Genomic DNA, 22,241 nt, shown 5'->3' on the forward strand with positions numbered 1-22,241 from the left:
TTTGTTTTGATGTTTCATTTTGTGCACTGTGGAGGTTTCAATCATTACTCAGCCCATTAAATAGTCAAAGGAAAATGTCATTGCATTTAGTGCTCGCTATTTTGGTTTGATGTGTATGTTTTGTGACGCTACATACTCTTATTAATGGAGCTCTTATCTGAGCCATATATTGTATAATGATGACCATATCACACCATAAAACAGCATGTTCGGCTTCCAATAAGTTAAGCAATATTAGAACGAGCAATGTCATTTTATTTATATATACACTGCTCATAAAAATAAAGGGAACACTTAAACAACACAATGTAACTCCAAGTCAATCACACTTCTGTGAAATCAAACTGTCCACTTAGGAAGCAACACTGATTGACAATAAATTTCACATGCTGTTGTGCAAATGGAATAGACAACAGGTGGAAATTATAGGCAATTAGCAAGACACCCCCAATAAAGGAGTGGTTCAGCAGGTGGTGACCACAGACCACTTCTCAGTTCCTATGCTTCCTGGCTGATGTTTTGGTCACTTTTGAATGCTGGCAGTGCTTTCACTCTAGTGGTAGCATGAGACGGAGTCTACAACCCACACAAGTGGCTCAGGTAGTGCAGCTCATCCAGGATGGCACATCAATGCGAGCTGTTTGCTGAAGGTTTGCTGTGTCTGTCAGCGTAGTGTCCAGAGCATGGAGGCACTACCAGGAGACGGGCCAGTACATCAGGAGATGTGGAGGAGGCCGTAGGAGGGCAACAACCCAGCAGCAGGACCGCTACCTCCGCTTTTGTGCAAGGAGGAGCAGGAGAAGCACTGCCAGAGCCCTGCAAAATGACCTCTAGCAGGCCACAAATGTGCATGTGTCTGCTCAAACGGGTGGTATGAGGGCCCGACGTCCACAGGTGGGGGTTGTGCTTACAGCCCAACACCGTGCAGCACATTTGGCATTTGCCAGAGAACACCAAGATTGGCAAATTCGCCACTGGTGCCCTGTGCTCTTCACAGAAGAAAGTAGGTTCACACTGAGCACGTGACAGACGTGACAGTCTGGAGACGCCGTGGAGAACGTTCTGCTGCCTGCAACATCTTCCAGCATGACCGGTTTGGCGGTGGGTCAGTCATGGTGTGGGGTGGCATTTCTTTGGGGGGCCGCACAGCCCTCCATGGGCTCGCCAGAGGTAGCCTGACTGCCATTAGGTACCGAGATGAGATCCTCAGACCCCTTGTGAGACCATATGCTGGTGCGGTTGGCCCTGGGTTCCTCCTAATGCAAGACAATGCTAGACCTCATGTGGCTGGAGTGTGTCAGCAGTTCCTGCAAGAGGAAGGCATTGATGCTATGGACTGGCCCGCCCGTTCCCCAGACCTGAATCCAATTGAGCACATCTGGGACATCATGTCTTGCTCCATCCACCAACGCCACGTTGCACCACAGACTGTCCAGGAGTTGATGGATGCTTTAGTCCAGGTCTGGGAGGAGATCCCTCAGGAGACCATCCGCCACCTCATCAGGAGCATGCCAAGGCGTTGTAGGGAGGTCATACAGGCACGTGGAGGCCACACACACTACTGAGCCTCATTTTGACTTGTTTCAAGGACATTACATCAAAGTTGGATCAGCCTGTAGTGTGGTTTTCCACTTTAATTTTGAGTGTGACTCCAAATCCAGACCTCCATGGGTTGATAAATTGGATTTCCATTGATTATTTTTGTGTGATTTTGTTGTCAGCACATTCAACTATGTAAAGAAAAAAGTATTTAATAAGATTATTTCTTTCATTCAGATCTAGGATGTGTTGTTTAAGTGTTCCCTTTATTTTTTTGAGCAGTATATAATAGTACCAGTCAAAGTTTGGACACACCTACTCATTCCAGGAGTGTACAAAGCTGTCATCAAGGCAAAGGGTGGCTACTTTGAAGCTACTAAAATACATTTTGATTTGCTTAACACTTTTGGTTACTATATGATTCCACGTGTGTTATTTCATATTTCTGATGTCTTCACAATGTAAAAAATAGTACAAATTAACAGACCCTTGAATGAGTAGGTGTGTCCAAACTTTTGACTGGTATTGTCAACTGTGGGACCTTATATAAATAGGTGTGCCTTTCCAAATCATGCCCAATCAATGGAATTTACCACAGGTGGACTCCAAGTTGTAGAAACATTACAAGGACGATCAATGGAAACAGGATGCACCTGAGCTCAATTCTGAGTTTCATAGCAAACCTCTGAATAGTTATGTAAATAAGATATTTGTAAAAATGTCTAATAACCTGCTTTTGCTTTCTCATTAGGGGGTATTATGTGTAGATTCAGGATAATTGTTTATTTAATACATTTTAAAATAAAGCTGTAACGTAAAATAATGTGGATACAGTCACGGGGTCTGACTACTTTCCGAATGTATTGTGTGTACAGCAGTATTTTTTGTTTTTTAATGTTTTTTACCCCCAATTGTGCGCCGCCCCATGGGTCTCCCGGTTGCGGCCGGCTGCGACAGAGCCTGGACTCGAACCCAGAATCTCTAGTGGGACAGCTTAGACCACTGCGCCACTTGGGAGGCCAGCATTAGTTTATATAGGATGAGCCATGACTAGAATACAGTATATACATATAAAGTGGGTAAAACTGTATGTAAACATTAAAGTGACCAGTGATCAATTACTCTATGTACATTGGGCAAAGCAGTCTCTAAGGTGCAGGGCAAAATACCAGGTGGTAGCCGGCTATTAACCGTGACTGAGGGCAGGGTACTGGGCGAAGGCCGGCTAGTGGTGACTAACATTCTGATGGCCTGGAGATAGAAGCTGTTTATCAGTCTCTCGGTCCCAGCTTTGATGCACCTGTACTGTCTCCTATACCTAGATGGTAGCGGTTGAACAGGCTGTGGCTCAGGTGGCTGAGGTCATTGATGATCTTCTTGGCCTTCCTGAGACACCGGTGATGCGTTGGGATGACTGCACCACCCTCTGGATGGTGCAATTGCCGTACCAGGCGGTGCTACAGCCCAATATGACGCTTTCAATGGTGCATCTGTAGAAGTTTGTGAGGGTCTTAGGGGCCAAACTGAATTTTTTCTGCCTTCTTCACCACACTGTGAAGGCACCATTTCAGGTCGCCAGGGATGTGCACACAGAGGAACTTGAAGCTTTTGACCCACTCAACTGTGGCCCCGTCTGTGGATGGGGGCATGCTCTCTCTGCTGTCTCCTGTTGTCCATGATCAGCTCCTTCAATGGGGGCGTGCTGTCTCCTGTAGTCCACTATCAGCTCCTTCAATGTGGGCGTGCTGTCTCCTGTAGTCCACTATCAGCTCCTTCAATGGGGGCGTGCTGTCTCCTGTAGTCCACTATCAGCTCCTTCAATGGGGGTGTGCTGTCTCCTGTAGTCCACTATCAGCTCCTTCAATGGGGGTGTGCTGTCTCCTGTAGTCCACTATCAGCTCCTTCAATGGGGGCGTGCTGTCTCCTGTAGTCCACTATCAGCTCCTTCGTTTTGTTGCCCTTGAGGGAGAGGTTATTTTCCTGCTACCACTATGCCAGGGCTCTCACCTCCCTGTAGGCTGTCTCGTCATTGTTGGTCTTCAGGCCTACCACTGTTGTCATCTTCAGCACGCTACACAAAGGTACAAAGGTGTCTTCAGATACCATAACATTCACAACTTTAAGTTAAAATGACTACTGATACAACTTCTCTCTTCTGCCAGTATTTACTATTTATTTCAGTAATTTACACACTCAAGTTGGCTGCTTTCAATGGATGTGGGAGATTGATCATTCAAGCAGCTGTTTAATTTTCCTATGTTGAACATTTGAGGGAGAGAAATATCCTCCATTACCAGTATTTTCATTCACAATGCAGCAGAGTGTAATGTCTGATTGTTGACTTAACTGCAATGTATATTTCATACAGTAAAATGTATTGCTTAGTCTACAGGGATTTTGTATTACATTATGACCCATCTCATTCACAAGTGTGAACTAGAGTCAGATGAGATGAATATTTATAACTGGTTGATATGCTTATGCGTATAAAGTGTGACAATATTATCAAACCTAAATTAAACCAAAGCATCAAATAGGCATGGTCTTCAGACCCATTCTCATTGGCTCCGAGAAATGGACTCATATGACGTAAAGTTTCCGCGTTGTCTCCTCTTCGTTGGAGGTTACTGTCGGTCATTCATTCTGGCGTGGTCCCACTGACGTCTCGGTTTCTGAGGTAACTATACTAGCTAGGGAAATGGCTAAGTAAACTGCTAGATAATCTGTTATCGTCGTCATCTTATTTACATACATGTGGCAATATTTTATATTTTTTTTATATCCAATGTAAGAAAGCTATCTATGCCAACTTCATTCATATATTTGTTTATGATGCTCTGGCCAGCGCACTCTGCCTCGCTAGAAGCCACAATGTGACATTTTTGTTTCCAATATGTTTGTTTTTTTGCTAGGCATCCGACAACGTCAGTAATTTTCTCGGAAATGTCGTTTACATTTTTATTCAGCAACGACACCTATTCATATCAAATCCATGAAGCACATCATGGGTGTCTTGCACAGTGCCGCGTGGGTCTCAGTTTTCAAACATCACATTGGAGTATAGCAGTTGCCCGTTTCTTTTTAGATATGTGAACAATGATCGTACATTTGGGATTAATAGCACGACTATTAGATACGAAGCTATGTCAAGGGGGTTGACAGAGATTACTCTCGGTCAGACACGGATATGGCTTCACTCACTGGACTTTTTTTAATGTATATTTTATTGGTGTCCATCTCAAAGGCATGTAACATTTCCCAATAGTATACAACTAATGAACGTTTGAACAAACGATTTGATGTGGGTTATACACAGGTTTGTATATGGGTTATATATAAACCACACGTGATGGTGGTATGATGATATGGTTTATTCACCAATAACAAAATGTGATATCGATAAATGAATTTGCAGTATCAGTCCTAATAACAGGAGAGAAAATGAATGCCAAGGTCTGGTGGGCACACTTCAAATCAGTCATCACCCTAAATTGTTTTGATAGGGTGTTTGTGTTACAATTTGTACTGATGTTTGATGTAGACTTGTGTTTAAAGGCTTGAGCTACAGTTACAGTGCTGGTTTTGTCGTTTTTCTGTCATCTGTTTTTGTTGACACAGCAGTAGCATTGATTTTCCTTGCTTACAACACAGGCTTGCCATGAGTCTTGGTCACACATTTCATGCATCACACAGTAGTCTTCAGTGTGTGAAAGGTCATTGACATCACCTCAAGGTGAATATGTTTACCAATGACATGCTTTTACGCAGTGGTGTAAAGTACCAAAGTAAGTCTTTTCCTGTTGTCTTGTCCCCTCTATGACCGTAGAGAGGAACCTCATCACTTCCTGTCCAATAGACTCCTATTGGATTAGAGCAGTTGTGGGTGGTAGCAGGAGAATGTATGTTAGCTCTGTGAGTGCAGCTGAGTTGACCAGAGAGCTGAGACCAGGGGTGAAGAATCTACAGTCGTCTTGTGTACAATAAACATTGTCTGGACTAGGCTGTTTGTTCAGGGAAAGAGGAAGAAGTGTGTTTTGTTAGCGTGCCTTAGAACAGTAGGTAAGGTAACCAATTTCCTCTCTTGTTCATTCTCTCGAAAGGGTTGCACTGTTTCGGGCTGCTCTTCACTGGTGTAGTGTTTTTCAGAAGTGTGTGCATGTGGTCTTTCCTCTGCCAAATGCATGCTGCTCTCCCACAATTCTGATTCTGTTTCAAGGGCTGATATACCTGATACCTACCTTTTTATAATGGATATTTGAAAGTGGTAGGAAGATGTATATTTTTTCACACGGAATAAAAAATATTGATTGAAGAAGGAATTTGTCCTGGCTGATGCCATTCGGGGTTGTTATGTCTGAGCCTTATTGTGCCTATGTAGTAAATGGAATTAGACAGATCAGTGGCACATGATCACTATAAGCACTTGAGCCTTCATTAGTACATCAATAGGGACTGTCTGGAGGAATGTCAAGTGACAAGCATTTCATCATCAGGGCAACATAGCAGATCATGATGCCAGCATTACAACATGAAAAAGTTTTGATCCGGTCGAGGCATGCTTAGCTGCTAGTTAAGATCAATTCGATAACCGTTTCAATGGAATGTAGGTCTTTTGGCACTGTGTTCCCCTCTGATGTCAAGCTGACCTCCATTAGGCTACATTGTGGCTCTCATTGTATTATATGTGGTTTGATATGATTTGGTCTAAATGTTTTACTGAATAGTGGATATAAAGAAGAAGATGGACTTGAGGATAGGGCTCAACTCCTTATTTTCTCCTTATTCTCAAAATACTATTTTTGTTTAGGCTTGGATAAAGTCCTGAATAGCATTCTGTGACACGTTTACATTTTCTAGTGTGCTGGTATTGCTCTTGCCAGTTGCCATCTTAGAATCTTGCACAATGAAATAATGTGTTCTTTGGCTTACATGGAACCTGCTTTCGATATATCCTTTATTTTGGCAGTTACCTTTAGGTCCAAAGGGTTGCCAAATGGCACCAGAAATTTGGCAAAAGTAAGATAGTAAATGCGAAGTAAGAAAGTAAATGAATGTGTTACTGATATTACTTACATGTTTTTAAAATATTTTACTAGTAAAATGTTAAGGTTTCATGTAGGCTATGCTGTCTGTCTTCCATTTAACTTAACCTAGCCTCTTTGGCTTTATAACCATTCTGCTGAGCTCTGTCTTCTTTGTATTTCAGTCTCTTCATTTAGGCCTACGTCATTATCAAGGGGTGTTTCCCTAGGGTAGGCCTAGCGGTTAAAGTGTTGTGCCAGTAACCGGAAGGTTGCTATTTCAAATCCCAAATCCGATAAGGTGAAAAATCTGTCGATATGCCTTTGAACAAGACACCTAACCCTAATTGTTCCATGGTCACCGTTGATAATGGCAGACCCTGGCTGTGGCCCCAACCTCCCAGGGAGAGGTGGGATATGCAGAAACACATTTCCAATTCACACGTGTATAATAGGGCAAAAATAAGCACCCAAATTATTTATTTATTAACAACTTGTGTTGCTCGTTCTGATTATTCTACCTTATAATTGTTTCTCCGTCTTAACCAAGGCACCACCAATTGCCATAAATAAATATAGGTGCTCATTCAGCTTTTTAAAACACTGACCTAACATTCTTCCAGTGCTAGGAAATGATTGCACACTGCACGCATCAATTATCGATAAGATAAAAGATTGTCAAATGTTAAGTAACATTGACCAAACATGGGCCTAGATGTTTGTGTACAGCTGCATCAGCCATTGCAGTGCTCAATTGAAACTCAGCTATTTTGTCCAGCAATATAAAAACTATAATGATATATATAAAATGCAGCTAGGTTTGGTACATTGGAATGTATGCTTTGACATGAAACACATTCTAAAAACTTCTGAAAACAAATAAAGTCATTCAGTGTGGCTAGTCTATAAATTAGATTTTGCATTATGCACAGTGCATACTTGTGGCTACTGGCTAGCTCCTAGCTGTAGTGCTTCAATATGACTAACATGCTTCTCTCTCTCCAACTCTCTCTATCAAATTGTTTTTTTCTTCTTCCCTTATGCTGAACAATTCTCGACCAATCACCCTGCTGTCTATAGAGCTAGCATCACAGACCTCTTGTGTCAAGCCTTTCCATTGAGTCGTCTGGGTGCATGTGCTGCTACCTGTCCAATCTGTAATTACCGCCACCTGCCGTGGCAATCTTTCCACGACCTGAGAGCTGAACCGTCTGAATTCTCCCTGAAGCAGACACTTCTCCCTCAAGTCTCGCTTTCTCTCCACTTCTGCCTCACCTTCAACCATGACATTCAAAGTTGACATGCATTACGTAGTCTTCTTGCCTGTGTACTTATTGATGTGGCTGTACACTCTCATCACGTTCATCCCATGGTATTTCCTCACTAATGCTGGGAAGAAGAAAACAATGGCCAAGAGAGAGAAAGCCAAGTCCACCACAGGCAAAGCAGAGGGCCCCTATCGTTGTGTGGAGAACTTTGAAAACCTGGCCCGGGAGGACTTTGAGGGAAAGGACACTCTAGACAAGCTGTTTGAGCATGCAGTGCAGCGCTTCGGCAACGCAGACTGCCTGGGTACCAGGGAGCTCCTAAATGAGGAGAACGAGACGCAACCCAGTGGCAAGATCTTTAAGAAGGTAGAGTGATCACACGCACTCCATCACACCAGAAACTAATTAGAGTGCAGTGAAGGTTCTGTCAAATAAGTTACTTCATTTATGCAACCTGAAGCAGGTTTGTATAACTTCATATAACATCTAACTGTCCTAGATGAAATCCCCTCTTGTAGAGTAATTTAATCGAATGTCATAAATGTTTTCACAAGTTATTGGAAATAGCTTGCTTTGACTCTCCAGTGGGATATTTACCCCTGTGAACTGAAGGCCCTTAGTAGAACCAACCCTAATGTCCTGTTCCTGTGCTCTGTCCTCTGCTGCAGCTGATCTTGGGGGAGTACAGGTGGCTGTCCTATGACGAGGTGGACCAGATCATCAGCCATTTAGGTAGTGGACTGGCAGCACTGGGCCAGCAGCCCAAGAGTACCATCGCCATCTTCTGTGAGACGCGGGCAGAGTGGATGATCACTGCACAGGCCTGCTTCAGACGCAACTTTCCATGTAGGCATTGACTGCAACACACCTCCTTGTTTGATAATCTAACACTAGCATATAAAGTGCCACTACATTGCATTATAAAGATATATCGTGTAAGAACAGTAATATTTGTGATAACATTGTGCTGTGTGTTTGCATTTAAACAATATGTTTGGTTGTGTTGCAGTGGTCACTCTGTATGCCACCCTGGGGGAGGAAGCTGTGGCCTATGGGCTTAATGAGTGTGGAGCCACACACCTGATCACCAGCGCAGAGCTACTGGAGACTAAACTCAAGGTAGGAGTTATTGGGGGAAATGAATGGTTCACATTCCAGCCTAACTACACACTGCTGTTCTCAGCTCCTCTCAGTGGGAAAGAGAGCTGGGTCATTCCACGAAATGGGTGCCGTTTGCGTCCCTTTGATATTTTAAGTAGAAATTGTGCACCAATATTACATTTTTAAAGCCTGTTATATTAAATGAAGTGCCCTTTAATATAGACCACATGGATAATTCAATAAATCTGAATAAAGGCTTGCTAAAGTGCCAAAATGAAACATTTTGACACGTCCCTCCGTCCACCCTGTGCCACTTCTAGGAAGATTTCGACCCATGTAATCCAAACATTTCAACAAGTTTCACCATCAGCCCTAGTTATTTTTGTTGCTTTGATAAAGTCCCAGTGATTCATTTATGTGTTTTCCTCATTTTAAGGTGAACCCTATTACATGAACTGAACTCTTGTTTTAATATGGTGAAACTATTACTTAAAAAAAAAAAGTTGAAAGAAACAGAGAAAATCTAATAATCAAATCACAGTGTAAAAGCAGGTGAGCTGGTTCTACTCCTTTTGGCAATTTTCTGATGTTTTGTGGTGGAAAACTGAGCGGGTCGAGCATAACACGTCAACCCCATAAGATAGACTAGAGATGTTTTAGCAATATTTTTGGGGGGTTGAAACTGGCATTCAATTGCCACTCACTGTTGCACACAAGCTTCCATTCCCCCTGTCATGAGGGGATTTATGGCTGATTTAAGATGAAAACGTCAACCCTGTTACAGTCAACCCTGTTACAGTCAATCCTGTTACTCTTACTATAGTAATTTTTGTTATTTAATCTATTGAGATGAAAAAAAACGTGTTTTTTATGAATTTGAATATGTGCTCTTTATTACAGAATATTAAAATTAGGTGAAATCCAAAGTTAAAAAAAAATATTTACACTTCTCAAAATGCACCGAATTGGTGAAATGACCCAGCTATCTTTTCAGACAGGATGTGTATAATCACCTCCGTAGGTGAAGGAGGAAGTTAAAAACACATGGGGTGTTTGTGTGTGAATTGAGATGTGTTGTTCACCTGAAAAACAAACCCCTGATATCATCGAAACTTGAATGAACCCTAAAGGGATGAGATTACTCATGTCCAAAGTCATGCCAAATAATGTCTTCCTGTGTGTCTGACAGAATGTTTTGCCAGATATGCGCAACCTGAAGCACGTTATATATGTGGACAACAAGAGTATCAGCAGGACGGGCTACCCTGAGGGCATTCAGATCTACAGCATGCAGGCAGTACAAGAGTTGGGAGCCAAACCTGACAACTGTACGTGAAAACACATCAACAGCACTTTTCATATACAAAACACACAGGTCACACTGTTGGGTCACTGTTTTAGGACACCCTGTTATGTCAAACAGTGTTTGCACTGAAACTTGAGTTTACATATGGCCCAAATGTCATTATAGAGATGTTAAAATGTATAAGCAGCTAAAAAAAATCTGAAGTATAATATGCACATATGCTGGAAGTTTAGTTTCTCACTGTGTAGTAAAGCATGTACTGGCTTGGACTGTACCATTTATTTTCTAAGCATTATTAAGTGACGTTTCCCCCTGTGCTCCTGGCAGTGAGTGTAGAGGTGCAGCGGCCCCAGCCCACAGACCTGGCCGTGGTCATGTACACCAGCGGCTCCACTGGACGACCCAAAGGAGTCATGATCATCCACAGCAACCTGATCGCTGGCATGACGGGCCAGTGTGAGAGGATCCCAGGACTGGGGTGAGCAGAGCACTCTACTGCAGCGCCTCTAGCAGTATATAACCAACATTTAACTATGCTAGTCAGGTCTCTGCCTCACATTCCCATGTCAGACACAATGTTTTGAAACAGCAGACAGTGTAATGTAATGATGATAACCTTGCCTGAACATGATTCATCATGCACTCTTTTGACTAACCTTGATAATTAGATCAACAGTATTGTCAAAGTGCATAACCACTGTGGTGCAGGGTTACAGATATTGAAGATGTGTTGTGTTTGTGTCCATGTGCAGGCCAAAGGATACCTACATTGGCTACCTGCCTCTAGCTCATGTGCTGGAGATGACTGCTGAGATCTCATGTATGACGTATGGCTGCAGGATTGGCTACTCTTCTCCTCAAACACTCTCTGACCAGGTAATAGACTCAGCAGTTTCATCTAAACCCGATAGAATTGATCTTGCATATTTCAAAAAATTAAAAATAAATGTGTTGCCCACATTGCAAAAAATCTAATGTTATTTTGATATCTTTTCTTTTGCAGTCAACAAAAATCAAGAAGGGCAGTAAAGGAGACTGCTCTGTGTTGAGGCCTACTCTGATGGCAGCTGTACCAGTAAGAACGAGCATCCTTCCTTAAACTTTCTGCTTATCACTGATGTGTTAGTGTTCTAGAAAAGTCTGGCCTCTTTCGAGATTTTTAGAAGTCCGCTTTAGAGGACATCTTCTAACAGGTTAATATGTTGGTTCTTTCATAACTATCCTGCAGCATTTACGTCCTCTGTAGACAGTGGAAGCAGAGATGTAAGATGTTTATCTGTTATCTGTCAGGAAATAATGGACCGCATCTACAAGAATGTGATGAACAAGGTGCAGGAGATGAGCTATGTGCAGAGGACTCTCTTTAAACTGGGCTACAACTACAAACTGGAACAGATCAAAATGGGCTACGATGCCCCACTCTGCAACATGTGAGTACACAAGGACACGCACACTGCAGCATGTTTCTATCTACCATACACAATCCTGTTACATGCACATAGCTATCTCTATAGGTCAGATCCCTGATACAAGATTAGTGCATAAATAAAATGTAATTGGTCATATGCGCCGAATACAACAGGTGTAGACTTTACAGGGAAATGCTTACTTACGAGCTCATTCGCAACAATGCAATGAGTTAAAAAACGAAGACAAATATTTGCTAAATAAAAAAACTAAATAGTAACACATTAAAAACAGTAACGAGGTTATATACGAGGAGTACCAGTACCAAATCAATGTGCAAGGGGTATGAGGTAATACAGCATGTACATGTGGGTAGGGGTAAAAGTGACTAGGCAGTCAGGATATATAATAAACAGAGTAGTAGCAGCTTATGTGAAAGTGTGTGTTTTGTGTGTGTAAGCGTATGTATGTTGGAGTGTGTGGGTAGAGTCTAGTGAGTGTGCGTAGAGCCTGTGCAAGGGAGTCAGTGCAAAACAATTAAGATAAAGAAATAAATATTAAAGGTGGTCAATGTAAATAGTCCGGGTTGCCATTTGATGAACTGTTCAGCAGTCTTATGGCTTGGGGGTAGAAGCTGTTCATCTGGGATGATGGTGTTGATGTGAGCCATGACCAGCCTTTCAAAGCACTTCATGGCTTCAGATGTGTGTGCTACGGGGCGATAGTCATTTAGACAGGTTACCTCTGGAATCTGTGTATTTTAAGTGTACTGTATGCTTGTGTGTATTTTGACTGGTTTTGGAGAGAACCATATTTTCGTGTCTGCCAGTCAGTGCTGCTTATCAGATATCAGGGTGTCCTGACTGATAAGGGTTGATTACGAAATAGCTCTATTTGATATCTGAGTGAAATTGCATCAGTAAACATGAACGAATGGTTAAGTTGGAAGTTGATTTCCTTCCTCTGTCCTGTCCGTCAGGCTTCTGTTTAAGAAGGTGAAGGCTCTGCTGGGAGGGAACATCAGGATGATGCTGTCAGGAGGAGCACCCCTGTCCTCCGCCACCCAGCGCTTCATGAACATCTGCTTCTGCTGCCCCGTGGGACAGGGTTACGGCCTCACAGAGACCTGCGGAGCAGGGACCATCACAGAGGGTGAGTCAGGGCAGGCACAGCCATGGACTACTACTACTGGGGTCAGGGCATAAAATTAACACCCGTCAAATGCGGGTAGATTTCGGTATTGGTGGGTAAGAATGAATATTTCAACAGCCACATTGGTGGGTGGTCAATTTGCAGGGCTCTACAGTGGGAGCGTTACATTTGCGAATAAAAATAGTAAAAAGTCAAGGATGAGCACATGTGGCGTTAGGGTTAGAAAAATGCTGCAGTAGCTGTTTTTTAAGTATTTCTTCAGTTTTGTTTCATAGCTGCTAGTTGCATGAAGACATAGGAAACCTGTGAAAAAAAACATTGCCTGGCAGGGAAGCTGTGCGCAATGGGTGAAGTGCTGATATATTCATTTTTGGAGGCGCTGCGCACTTGCATACAAGTTTGTCTAATTTACTCAAAAGTCTACAAAGTAAAGTGAGACTTTGTCCTTGTGTTTCTTCGCTATTTACATTGTTGTGTTCACAAGCTCGGTTGTTTTTAAACATTAGTTTGAGTCTGCTGCTTCAACTTATAGCAAAGAGACACCCTAGTCAGATCCTACATCTCAGACACGTGACAGGACTCGAGTGGCCAGGTACCACTGTAACCACCCGCCCTTAAAGGGGCAGCTGAACATTTTGATCCTGATATTTTGATTGAAAGACTCGGGTCACAAAAAATGAACTGAAATTGAGCATTATACCACAGTACTTCTTACTAATACATTTCTTGTTTTAGAAACATTACAGAGCATGGTCATCTGTTTTTTAATTTTTTTAATGTAATTATGGGGGGGGAATCTGAGTGGCAGGTAGATGTTTTAATCGTAGTAGTAGTGTGTAGGAGAATGGTGGGCGCTCTGTCATTTGAGAATCTTCACCTTTGTGTTTTTTGTTAGGAAATTATACCTATGGCAATTTTGGGCTTTAGCCAAGACAGGTCTTTGAGAGCATGCTATTGCTCAGGCTTTTTTAATCTATTGAGTTGCCCTGAGTTTCATGTCTTTAAACACACATAGTCTGAGGTAAATGTCTTTGTTCAAGCTCCAACCTGTGAAAGGTTCTGTGATACTGGGATTGTTGATGGCAGAGGAATGGCAGCTATACTAAATATAACTATTTTGCTTCAATCGGCTTTGCTGTTTAGGTCACGCAGGTATTTGTCACTTTTCAGTGCATTCTGAATGTGGAAGGATATGCTTGTGAGACGCTATGCAGCAGTATTTGAGTGTGAAACAGTTTGTCAAATGATGCCAAATAACCACTGGGGCCGATAAGGCCATATCATTTAACAGGACTTCAGGACATTGTTTCTTGGAACTTTCTTGGAAGGCAGAGGACAATGTACAAGTTCTTAGTTTAAAAACGAACACAATATTATATTTGATAAAAAATTATGTTTGCTCTGATTTGATTTTCCTCATAGATCAATGCAGTGTATGAACTTATCATGACAGTGTTGAAATTGTGAGCCTCTGCTCTCTGGTCAATCTGAAGCACAAGTATGTCTTGCTTTATGCCCCAGATGTGCATGAGCACTGATGCTTATTCTTTAATAAGAAAACCTTGATTTGAGAAATATTCTGAGACTGGTGTTTAGTAGGCCGGGTTACAGCCTATTACTGGCATCAAGTATTAAACTCTACGTGGTGTCTTTATTTATCTGTGATTGTGTGTTTTGACTCCAGTTGCAGACTACAGCACTGGGAGAGTAGGGGCCCCCCTCATCTGCTGTGAGGTGAAACTACGAGACTGGGTTGAGGGTAAGACATTAAGCCTATAGAAACACACACTTATTTTTGATAATGTTGAGGAGAGCTTGCAAGTAAGAATGGCGATCACACCCAAAATCAAATAACACAGCCTTGGAATCTGTACATTTCGATTTTCACATCAACAAATAACGTTTGATTCATTACATTTTCATCTCTCTAAGAGGACCAATACATGCATTGACTTCAGAAAGTATTCATACCCATTGACTCGTTCCACATTTTGTTGTTACAGCCTGAATTTAAACAAAAATAATTCTCACCCATCTACACACAGTACCCCATAATGACAAAGTGAAAACATATTTTTGGACATTTTTGCAAATGTATTGAAAATGACATACAGAAATATCTAATTGACAGAGTGAAAAGAAGGAAGCCTGTACAGAATAAAAAATATTCCAAAACATGCATCCTGTTTGCGATAAGGCACTAAAGTAAAACTGCAAAACATGTGGAAAAGCAATTCACTTTTTGTCATGAATACTATGTATTTGTTTGGAGCAAATTCAATGCAACACTTTACCGAGTACCACTCTCCATATTTTCAAGCATAGGGGTGGCTGCACCATTGGCCTCATGGTAAAATCCATGAGCGGTTTCCTTCCTCTCTGCGTACTGAGTTAGGAAGTACGCCTGTATCTTTGTAGTGACTGGGTGTATTGATACGTCATCCAAAGTGTAATTAATAACTTCACCATGCTCAAAGGGATATTCAATGTCTGCTTTTTACCCATCTACAAATACTATAGGTGACCTTCTTTGTGAGGCATTGGAAAAGCTCCCTGGTCTTTGTGGTTGAATCTATGTTTGAAATTCACTGCTCGACTGAGAGAGCTTACAGATAATTGGATGTGTGGGGCACAGAGATGAGGTAGTCATTAACAAATAATGTTAACATTATTATATACTATTATTGCACACACTGAGTCCATGCAACTTGGTATGTTACTTGTTAAGCACATTTTTTTCTCAACTTATTTAGTCTTGCCATAAAAATGGGGTTGAATACTTAATAACTCCATTTTTTTATTAATTTGTAAAAATGTCTAAACATAATTCCACTTTGACAATATGGGGTATTGTGTGTAGGCCAGTTACCAAACATCTCTATTTAATCAATTTTAAATGCAGGCTGTAACACAACAACATGTAGAAAAAGTAAAGGGGTGTGAATATGATGTTTTCCACACACATATTGTATGCATATCATGGATGACCTGGACATCCTCGTTCAGTAGCTGCCCTGTTTGCCTCCTTTGCTTGTTGTTACCGTATTTGCATGTGGCTCTCATTATGTGCCTTGATTAGTTTCCATGTGGTTAGTTTCTTCCTGTTCCAAACAATCCTTTTATTCAGCTATTCTCTACCACCATGCCTCACTCTTATCTTCCCACTGTGTTTCCAAGGCGGATACACCAGCCAGGACCAACCCCACCCCCGTGGAGAGATCATGATTGGTGGGCCCAACGTTACCATGGGTTACTATAAGAGCGAGCACCTGAACAATGACTTCTGGGTAGATGAGCAGGGCCAGAGGTGGTTTTGTACCGGGGATGTGGGGGAGATCCACTCTGATGGCTGTCTGCAGATAGTGGGTGAGTGGCTGAGAGGAGGTGGAGAACATCTGGATAATAACACCAGTGCTCACTGTTCATTGCACAACAGCTGCCTCTCAACACTTTATGACACTTTATGACCACCATTTATGACCACAACAGCTGCCTCTCAACACTTTATGACACTTTATGACCACCATTTATGACCACAACAGCTGCCTCTCAACACTTTATGACACTTTATGACCACCATTTATGACCACAACAGCTGCCTCTCAACACTTTATGACCAGGTAATACTGTCATAAACTATTCAAATTGATCTAAACAATGCTAACTGTCATAAAACCTCTCAGTGCTATCCTGCCATATTTCTGTCTTCTCACTGACCCTCTCTGCTTTGTTTGTAGACCGTAAGAAGGACCTGGTCAAACTGCAGGCTGGAGAATACGTGTCCTTGGGGAAAGTGGAGTCTGCTCTGAAGAACTGCCCCCTAATTGACAACATCTGTGCATATGCAAACAGGTAACTCTTCTGTCTGCTTTATTATACCACATACACTACTGGTCACTTAGAAATGTCCTTGTTTTTTTTTAAAGAAAATCACATTTTTTGTCCATTTAAAATTGATCATAAATACAGTGTAGACATTGTTAATGTTGTAAATGACTTGTAGCTGGAAACAGCAGACTTTTTTTTATTTTTATGGATTGTCTACATAGGCGTACAGAGGCCCATTTATCAGCAACCATCCCTCTGTTCCAATGGCACGTTGTGTTAGCTAATCCAAGTTGATCATTTTAAAAGGCTAATTGATCATTAGAAAACCCTTTTGCAATTATGTTAGCACAGCTGAAAACTGTTGTGCTGATTTAAAGAAGCTATAAAACTGGCCTTCTTTAGACTAGTTGAGTAATCGAAATGCTGATGCTCCAGATACTCAACTAGTCTAAAGGCCAGTTTTATTGCTTCTTTAATCAGAACACCAGTTTTCAGCTGTGCTAACATAATTGCAAAAGGGTTTTCTAATGATCAATCAGCCTTTTAAAATGAAAGCAAGTCAGTTAAGAACAAATTCTTATTTTCAATGACGGCCTAGGAACAGTGGGTTAACTGCCTTGTTCAGGGGCAGAACAACAGATTTTTACCTTGTCAGCTCGGGGATTCGATCTTGCAACCTTTCAGTTACAAGTCCAACACTCTAACCACTAGGCTACCTACCTACATAGGCCTCTATACGCCTATGTAGATCTTCCATTAAAAATCAGCCGTTTCCAGCTACAATAGTCATTTACAACATTAACAATGTCTACACTGTATTTCTGATATATTTTATGTTAATGGACAAAAAAAATTATTTTCTTTAATAAAAAAACAAGGAAATTTGTAAGTGACCCCAAACTTTTCAACGGTAGTGTAGGTTTTACATTGATACCAAATGCATTTTGTGGTTATGTTTTAGTAGTTATTCTACATGTATCACCCCTAAAACATATTCAATGTGCATGCTCAAGTCTAGTCTGTATCATTTTATTTTCTCTTGCTTTTAGTGACCAGAACTATGTGATAAGCTTTGTGGTACCGAACCAGAAGCAGCTGACAACTCTCGCCAATAACAACGGCATAAGTGTTGCCTGGGAGGAGATCTGTAACCACCCAGCCATGGAGGAGGAGGTCCTGAAGGCCATCAAAGAGCTGGCTGCCTCAAGTAAGGCTGAAACCTACTCTGACACATATCTTGTTAACTTGACTAACCAGATGGACAATAACCTAGAATTAATAGACACATCATTTTAGTGTGTGACAAAAGTGGGCTTTGCTCATGCCATGCATATCCCTTTTATATTAACCATTGTGCCCCCCCCCCCCCCCAGTCAAATTGCAGCGTTTTGAGATCCCTGTGAAAGTGCGTCTAAGCCCAGAGCCCTGGACACCTGAGACTGGCCTGGTGACAGATGCATTCAAACTGAAGAGGAAGGAGCTGAAGAATCACTTTCAGACTGATATAGAGAGAATGTACGGAGGGAAGTAGAGCCACCATCTGATCTAACCAAAGAACGGTTTCCTTACAACTTTCACCAGTGATGTGTGTCTGAATAATAATACTATTTATTTGTATAGTGATTTTCATAAGAGTTAACTCTAAGCTCTACAGAAAAAAAAACACTTGAGTGTAAAAAACATTAGGAACACCTTAATATTGAGTTCCACCCCGTTTTGCCCTCAGAACATTCTCAATTCGTCAGGGCATGGGCTCTACAAGGTGTTGAAAGTGTTCCACAGGGATGCTGGCCCATGTTAACTCCAATGCTTCACACAGTTGTGTCAAATTGGCTGGATGTCCTTTGGGTGGTGGACCATTCTTGATACACACGGGAAACTGTTGAGTGTGGAAAAACCCAGCAGTGTTGCAGTTCTTGACACACTCAAACCGGTGCGCCTGGCACCTACTACCATACCCCATTCAAAGGCATTTCAATATTGTTCCTTGCCCCTTTCACCCTCTGAATTGCACACATACATAATCCATGTCTCAAGGCTTAAACGTTTTCTTTTTCTTGAAGTGGACTTAACAGGTGACATCAAGAAGGGATCATAGCTTTCACCTTGATTCACCTGGTCAGTCTGTTATGGAAAGAGCAGGTGTTCCTAATATTTGTACACTCAGTGTTTAAAAACAACATACATTTAGAATCAAGGCAGGTAAAATAGCAATAGTGGGATAGGTGCGATTTATTATTTTTGCTTCGGACTAGGACTGGAAAAGACACTTTGTAGAAGTGGAACTTAAGGCCCGTTTTAAAAGTTTAGAGTGATGGAGAGGCTCTCAGGTCGTCAGGGAGAGCATTCTGTAGGCGAGGGGCTAGGGAGCAGAAGGCTCAGTTCCCATAGTTCGGAATGTGTGTGTGTGTGTGTGTGTGTGTGTGTGTGTGTGTGTGTGTGTGTGTGTGTGTGTGTATGCGTATGCTTGCGTGTTTGCATATGCTTCAAAGCATTATGCCTGTGAACTGTAGAATTGTCGTTCCACGCCATCTCTTTTGTCAAATTATGAATGTCAGTCCATAAAGTCCAGCACAGAGGTATCAGCTGGTTAGTTACAGCTATTTGTGTACATGCAGTTGTCTCCATGCTTGTGGGATCGCACAGCGTTGTGCAAAACTGCAATTTGAATGCAAGTCTTGTATTTGCATATTGTAATTTGCCTTTGAAATGTATTTTCTTTTGTGTCTAACGGAGTTAAGTGTTTTAGAGATTTCCTGTAGCTGTAAGACAGGGTTGGGCAACTGGCGGCCTCCTATTGTAGGCCCGTGGATCAATTTTCAAACACAGGGAAGCCCCCCCCCCAAAAAAGTATTTTCATTATAAAAAAAAATGTAGGAACTCATTCGGGGGCCCCATTTACTGTTGAGCGTTAGAATAGTAAAATACACAAGGTGCAATTTCTAAATTTGGTGTGCATCAGCAGTTTTTCTGTTATTATATCAGTCACCAACAATCACTCAATTAGCCATGTCAGCTAACAATTTTTAGATTAAGTCTTGCCAGCTTTTTAAACTTGTAGTAATCATGGTCGAATTCCGATCAGTTACGTGACCAGGGCCCCTATTGATTTAGTTAATCACTCTCACTCAGATACAGTTACAGCTGTTTTTGGGATTGTATATCGATTTGCAAAATGTGTAAAATTTCTGGAAATTAGCTTTAAAACTGTAAAGATTCCCCCCCCCCCAATAGCAAAATGGTTAGAATTGCAGGAAATTTGCTGTAAAACTCATTCTTTTTTTCTCTCTGCCCCATGACAAAATGTGTAGAATTGCAGGAAATGTACTTTAAAACGTACATTTTTCTCTCCACTGTCAAATCTTGCTTAGGGCCCCCAAAAGGCTAGGTCTGGCCATGGCTACTGGAATAGAGTGGTGAGGAAGAGCTCTGTGGACCCATACTGTCCGGAAGTAATTATTCCAGCCAAATTAGCATAGTTCAGTTAGCCAGCTAGTTTAGTCAAATCAAATTTTATGTCACATGTGCCGACTACAACAAGTGTAGACTTCACTGTGAAATGCTTACTTACGAGCCCTTTCCCAACAATGCAGAGTTAAAAAGTAAGACAATATTAGCAAAAAGGGAAAACCATGGAAAACAAGCTCTGGACAGGATATAGCTGGGCGCACATGTGCACTAGGCTAATTCAGGACACAGAGATTGTAGTTTTTATGCCCTAATATCAGGAGCTGGTGGGGGAAAGTTAGATTAAACAATTCAGACACTGAAACGAGTACATCAGATGACACAAATTTAAGGAGAGCAAATCGATATACAATCCTAAAATCAGCTGTAACTGTCAATAGTAAAACAAAGCTTAAAACGATATTTGAGTAAAACTGAATTCATAAAATGAATGGTGAAGTTGCTTCCAGACACGGTAGCGTCCTCCTCCTCACCACTCTATAGTTAATTTACTTAAGAGTTAAGTAGTTTAACTGCACAAATGGATTGATTGAACAAATCAGTTGACTGCATGGCTGTGAGTATGCAGATCCGCAAGCCACTGCGGCCCATCAGGATAAATTCAGATTTTTTTGTGGCCCCGCTCCCATCAACATAGCCCCTAACCTGCTAACCTACTGGTAGTTTGATGAAAATAAAACATTATGCTGCCCCCTAGTGTGAAAGCACCCACAGTGCTGCTGTATACATTTGCTTGTTCAATACATAGGATCACATTACTGCCACAAGACTGCCGAGCCCCCACAATCCTTCAGGCTATTGCACATAGATTAAACCTGAGTGTAATTTTGGAAATTTCTGTCACCTGTGCTTGTTTAATTTTGTTTTTCATGTTTTGAACCTGCTCATGACATTGTCATAGTGTCACGTTATGTTTTGGATTTTTCAGGTACTAGGTATGGTGAATATCATTCTTGCTATGTTACAGAATGGATTATCATTTCTGTTTGTAGATAGTCATTTAGCCTCTTTGTTTCATGCTGATCTCTTCCTACACCTCTGTTTTTATATACTGTACAATATTTATAGACTTCGGTTATATGTTTCAAGTCATCTTTATAATGTAATAGTTCTACATTTCTGACCTCTGGATCTGCCAATTTAATAGTCTGTATGCTCTTGAATAATTGTATATTTATCAAGATATGAAATACTCAATGCAATTTTTAGATGATATGCTGTTAAATCCAATTGAGTAGCATGTGTAAATAAAACTTGAATGTAAAGATTTTGTATGCATGCACATTAAGGTCAAGTTAAATATTGAGCCATTTGAATTTTTTTTTATATTTGATACTATTGAACTGTTTAAAGGTCACAATTGTGCTTCTTGAAACTTTGTGTGGAATGTTGACAAATGCTGTGAATCAGCAAGTTTGCTTCAGAAAATGTACAGACATTCAAAGCTAATGAGTTATAGCATTCTGAAGCTGCTTAATGCAGTAAGAGGGAATTTATGGTGTCGTGACCAACTGAAACATGCAAATTAATGCCAAAAATGTATATTCCAGGATGCATTTCATTCATATCATAAAATACAATGTAACTATTATGCACATATCCTTAATGGCCAACACATTGGGAATAAACATACTGTTACAATTAGCCATGATATGACTAATCCATTATGTCCTACCATGGCTATGTTCCAATAGGAGTGAGAAAGGTCAAAAAGCCACTACATGTTTTTTGTCAATGTTTTATAATTTTTTACACTCAGGGTTAACTATACATCAACCAAGAATGCACTGCAGTAGTAATTCTTTTGAGAACAACATTTCATCTTATGTTAATTGTGAAGCACTTATCTTCATTGGTTAATATTGATGTTTTGTCAGCTCATTTGCATTATTTCTAAAAATCTGTTACGTGTATGAAACAATATGTGATAAGGGATGGGCAGTGTGTACATTCTGGATAACTCATTTTCTGTACATGTACTTTTTATATGAATATATTAAAGCTTACTGCCCACTGTAAAATGTTTTTTTTTTTTTTGTGTGTGTCAGTCAGATGAATATTAGGTTTACTAGTTTAAATCTACCACATTATTTCATAGTTCTGTAAAGAAAGAGACATTCTCCCTATCATTGGAACAAGCTTTGCAAATCT

At 41.1% G+C, this 22,241-nt stretch overlaps 1 protein-coding gene across 5 annotated transcripts; it reads left to right on the plus strand.

The window, feature by feature from the left end:
* The first annotated feature begins 4,149 nt into the window (after nt 1-4,149).
* On the plus strand, nt 4,150-22,111 carry LOC106603377 (long-chain-fatty-acid--CoA ligase 4). Of its 5 annotated transcripts, none has more exons than XM_014196968.3 (15): nt 4,150-4,216; nt 7,641-8,194; nt 8,497-8,674; nt 8,838-8,947; nt 10,119-10,257; nt 10,563-10,713; nt 10,988-11,111; nt 11,239-11,310; nt 11,526-11,665; nt 12,622-12,794; nt 14,479-14,553; nt 15,972-16,160; nt 16,532-16,646; nt 17,672-17,829; nt 17,996-22,111. In XM_014196968.3, exons 2-15 carry the CDS (start codon nt 7,844-7,846, stop codon nt 18,151-18,153), a joined length of 2,133 nt encoding a protein of 710 aa, XP_014052443.1. In that variant the 5' UTR covers nt 4,150-4,216; nt 7,641-7,843; the 3' UTR covers nt 18,154-22,111. The 5 variants fall into 5 exon arrangements, with proteins under 5 accessions (XP_014052443.1, XP_014052446.1, XP_014052445.1 ...); XM_014196971.3 differs by having other exon boundaries at nt 4,168-4,216; nt 7,958-8,194; XM_014196970.3 differs by having other exon boundaries at nt 4,168-4,216; nt 7,961-8,194.
* The last annotated feature ends 130 nt before the right edge of the window (nt 22,112-22,241 follow it).

Source organism: Salmo salar, chromosome 04 (genome assembly GCF_965601325.2).
Source record: "Salmo salar chromosome 04, fSalSal1, whole genome shotgun sequence".
Lineage (NCBI taxonomy): Eukaryota > Metazoa > Chordata > Actinopteri > Salmoniformes > Salmonidae > Salmo > Salmo salar.

Coding starts and splice junctions, on each gene's coding strand:
- LOC106603377 (XM_014196968.3), top strand. CDS start 7,844: ATGACATTCAAAGTTGACATGCATTACGTAGTCTTCTTGCCTGTGTAC. Junction 10,258..10,562: donor GGGAGCCAAACCTGACAACT/GTACGTGAAAAC, acceptor TGCTCCTGGCAG/TGAGTGTAGAGGTGCAGCGG. Junction 12,795..14,478: donor AGCAGGGACCATCACAGAGG/GTGAGTCAGGGC, acceptor TTTTGACTCCAG/TTGCAGACTACAGCACTGGG.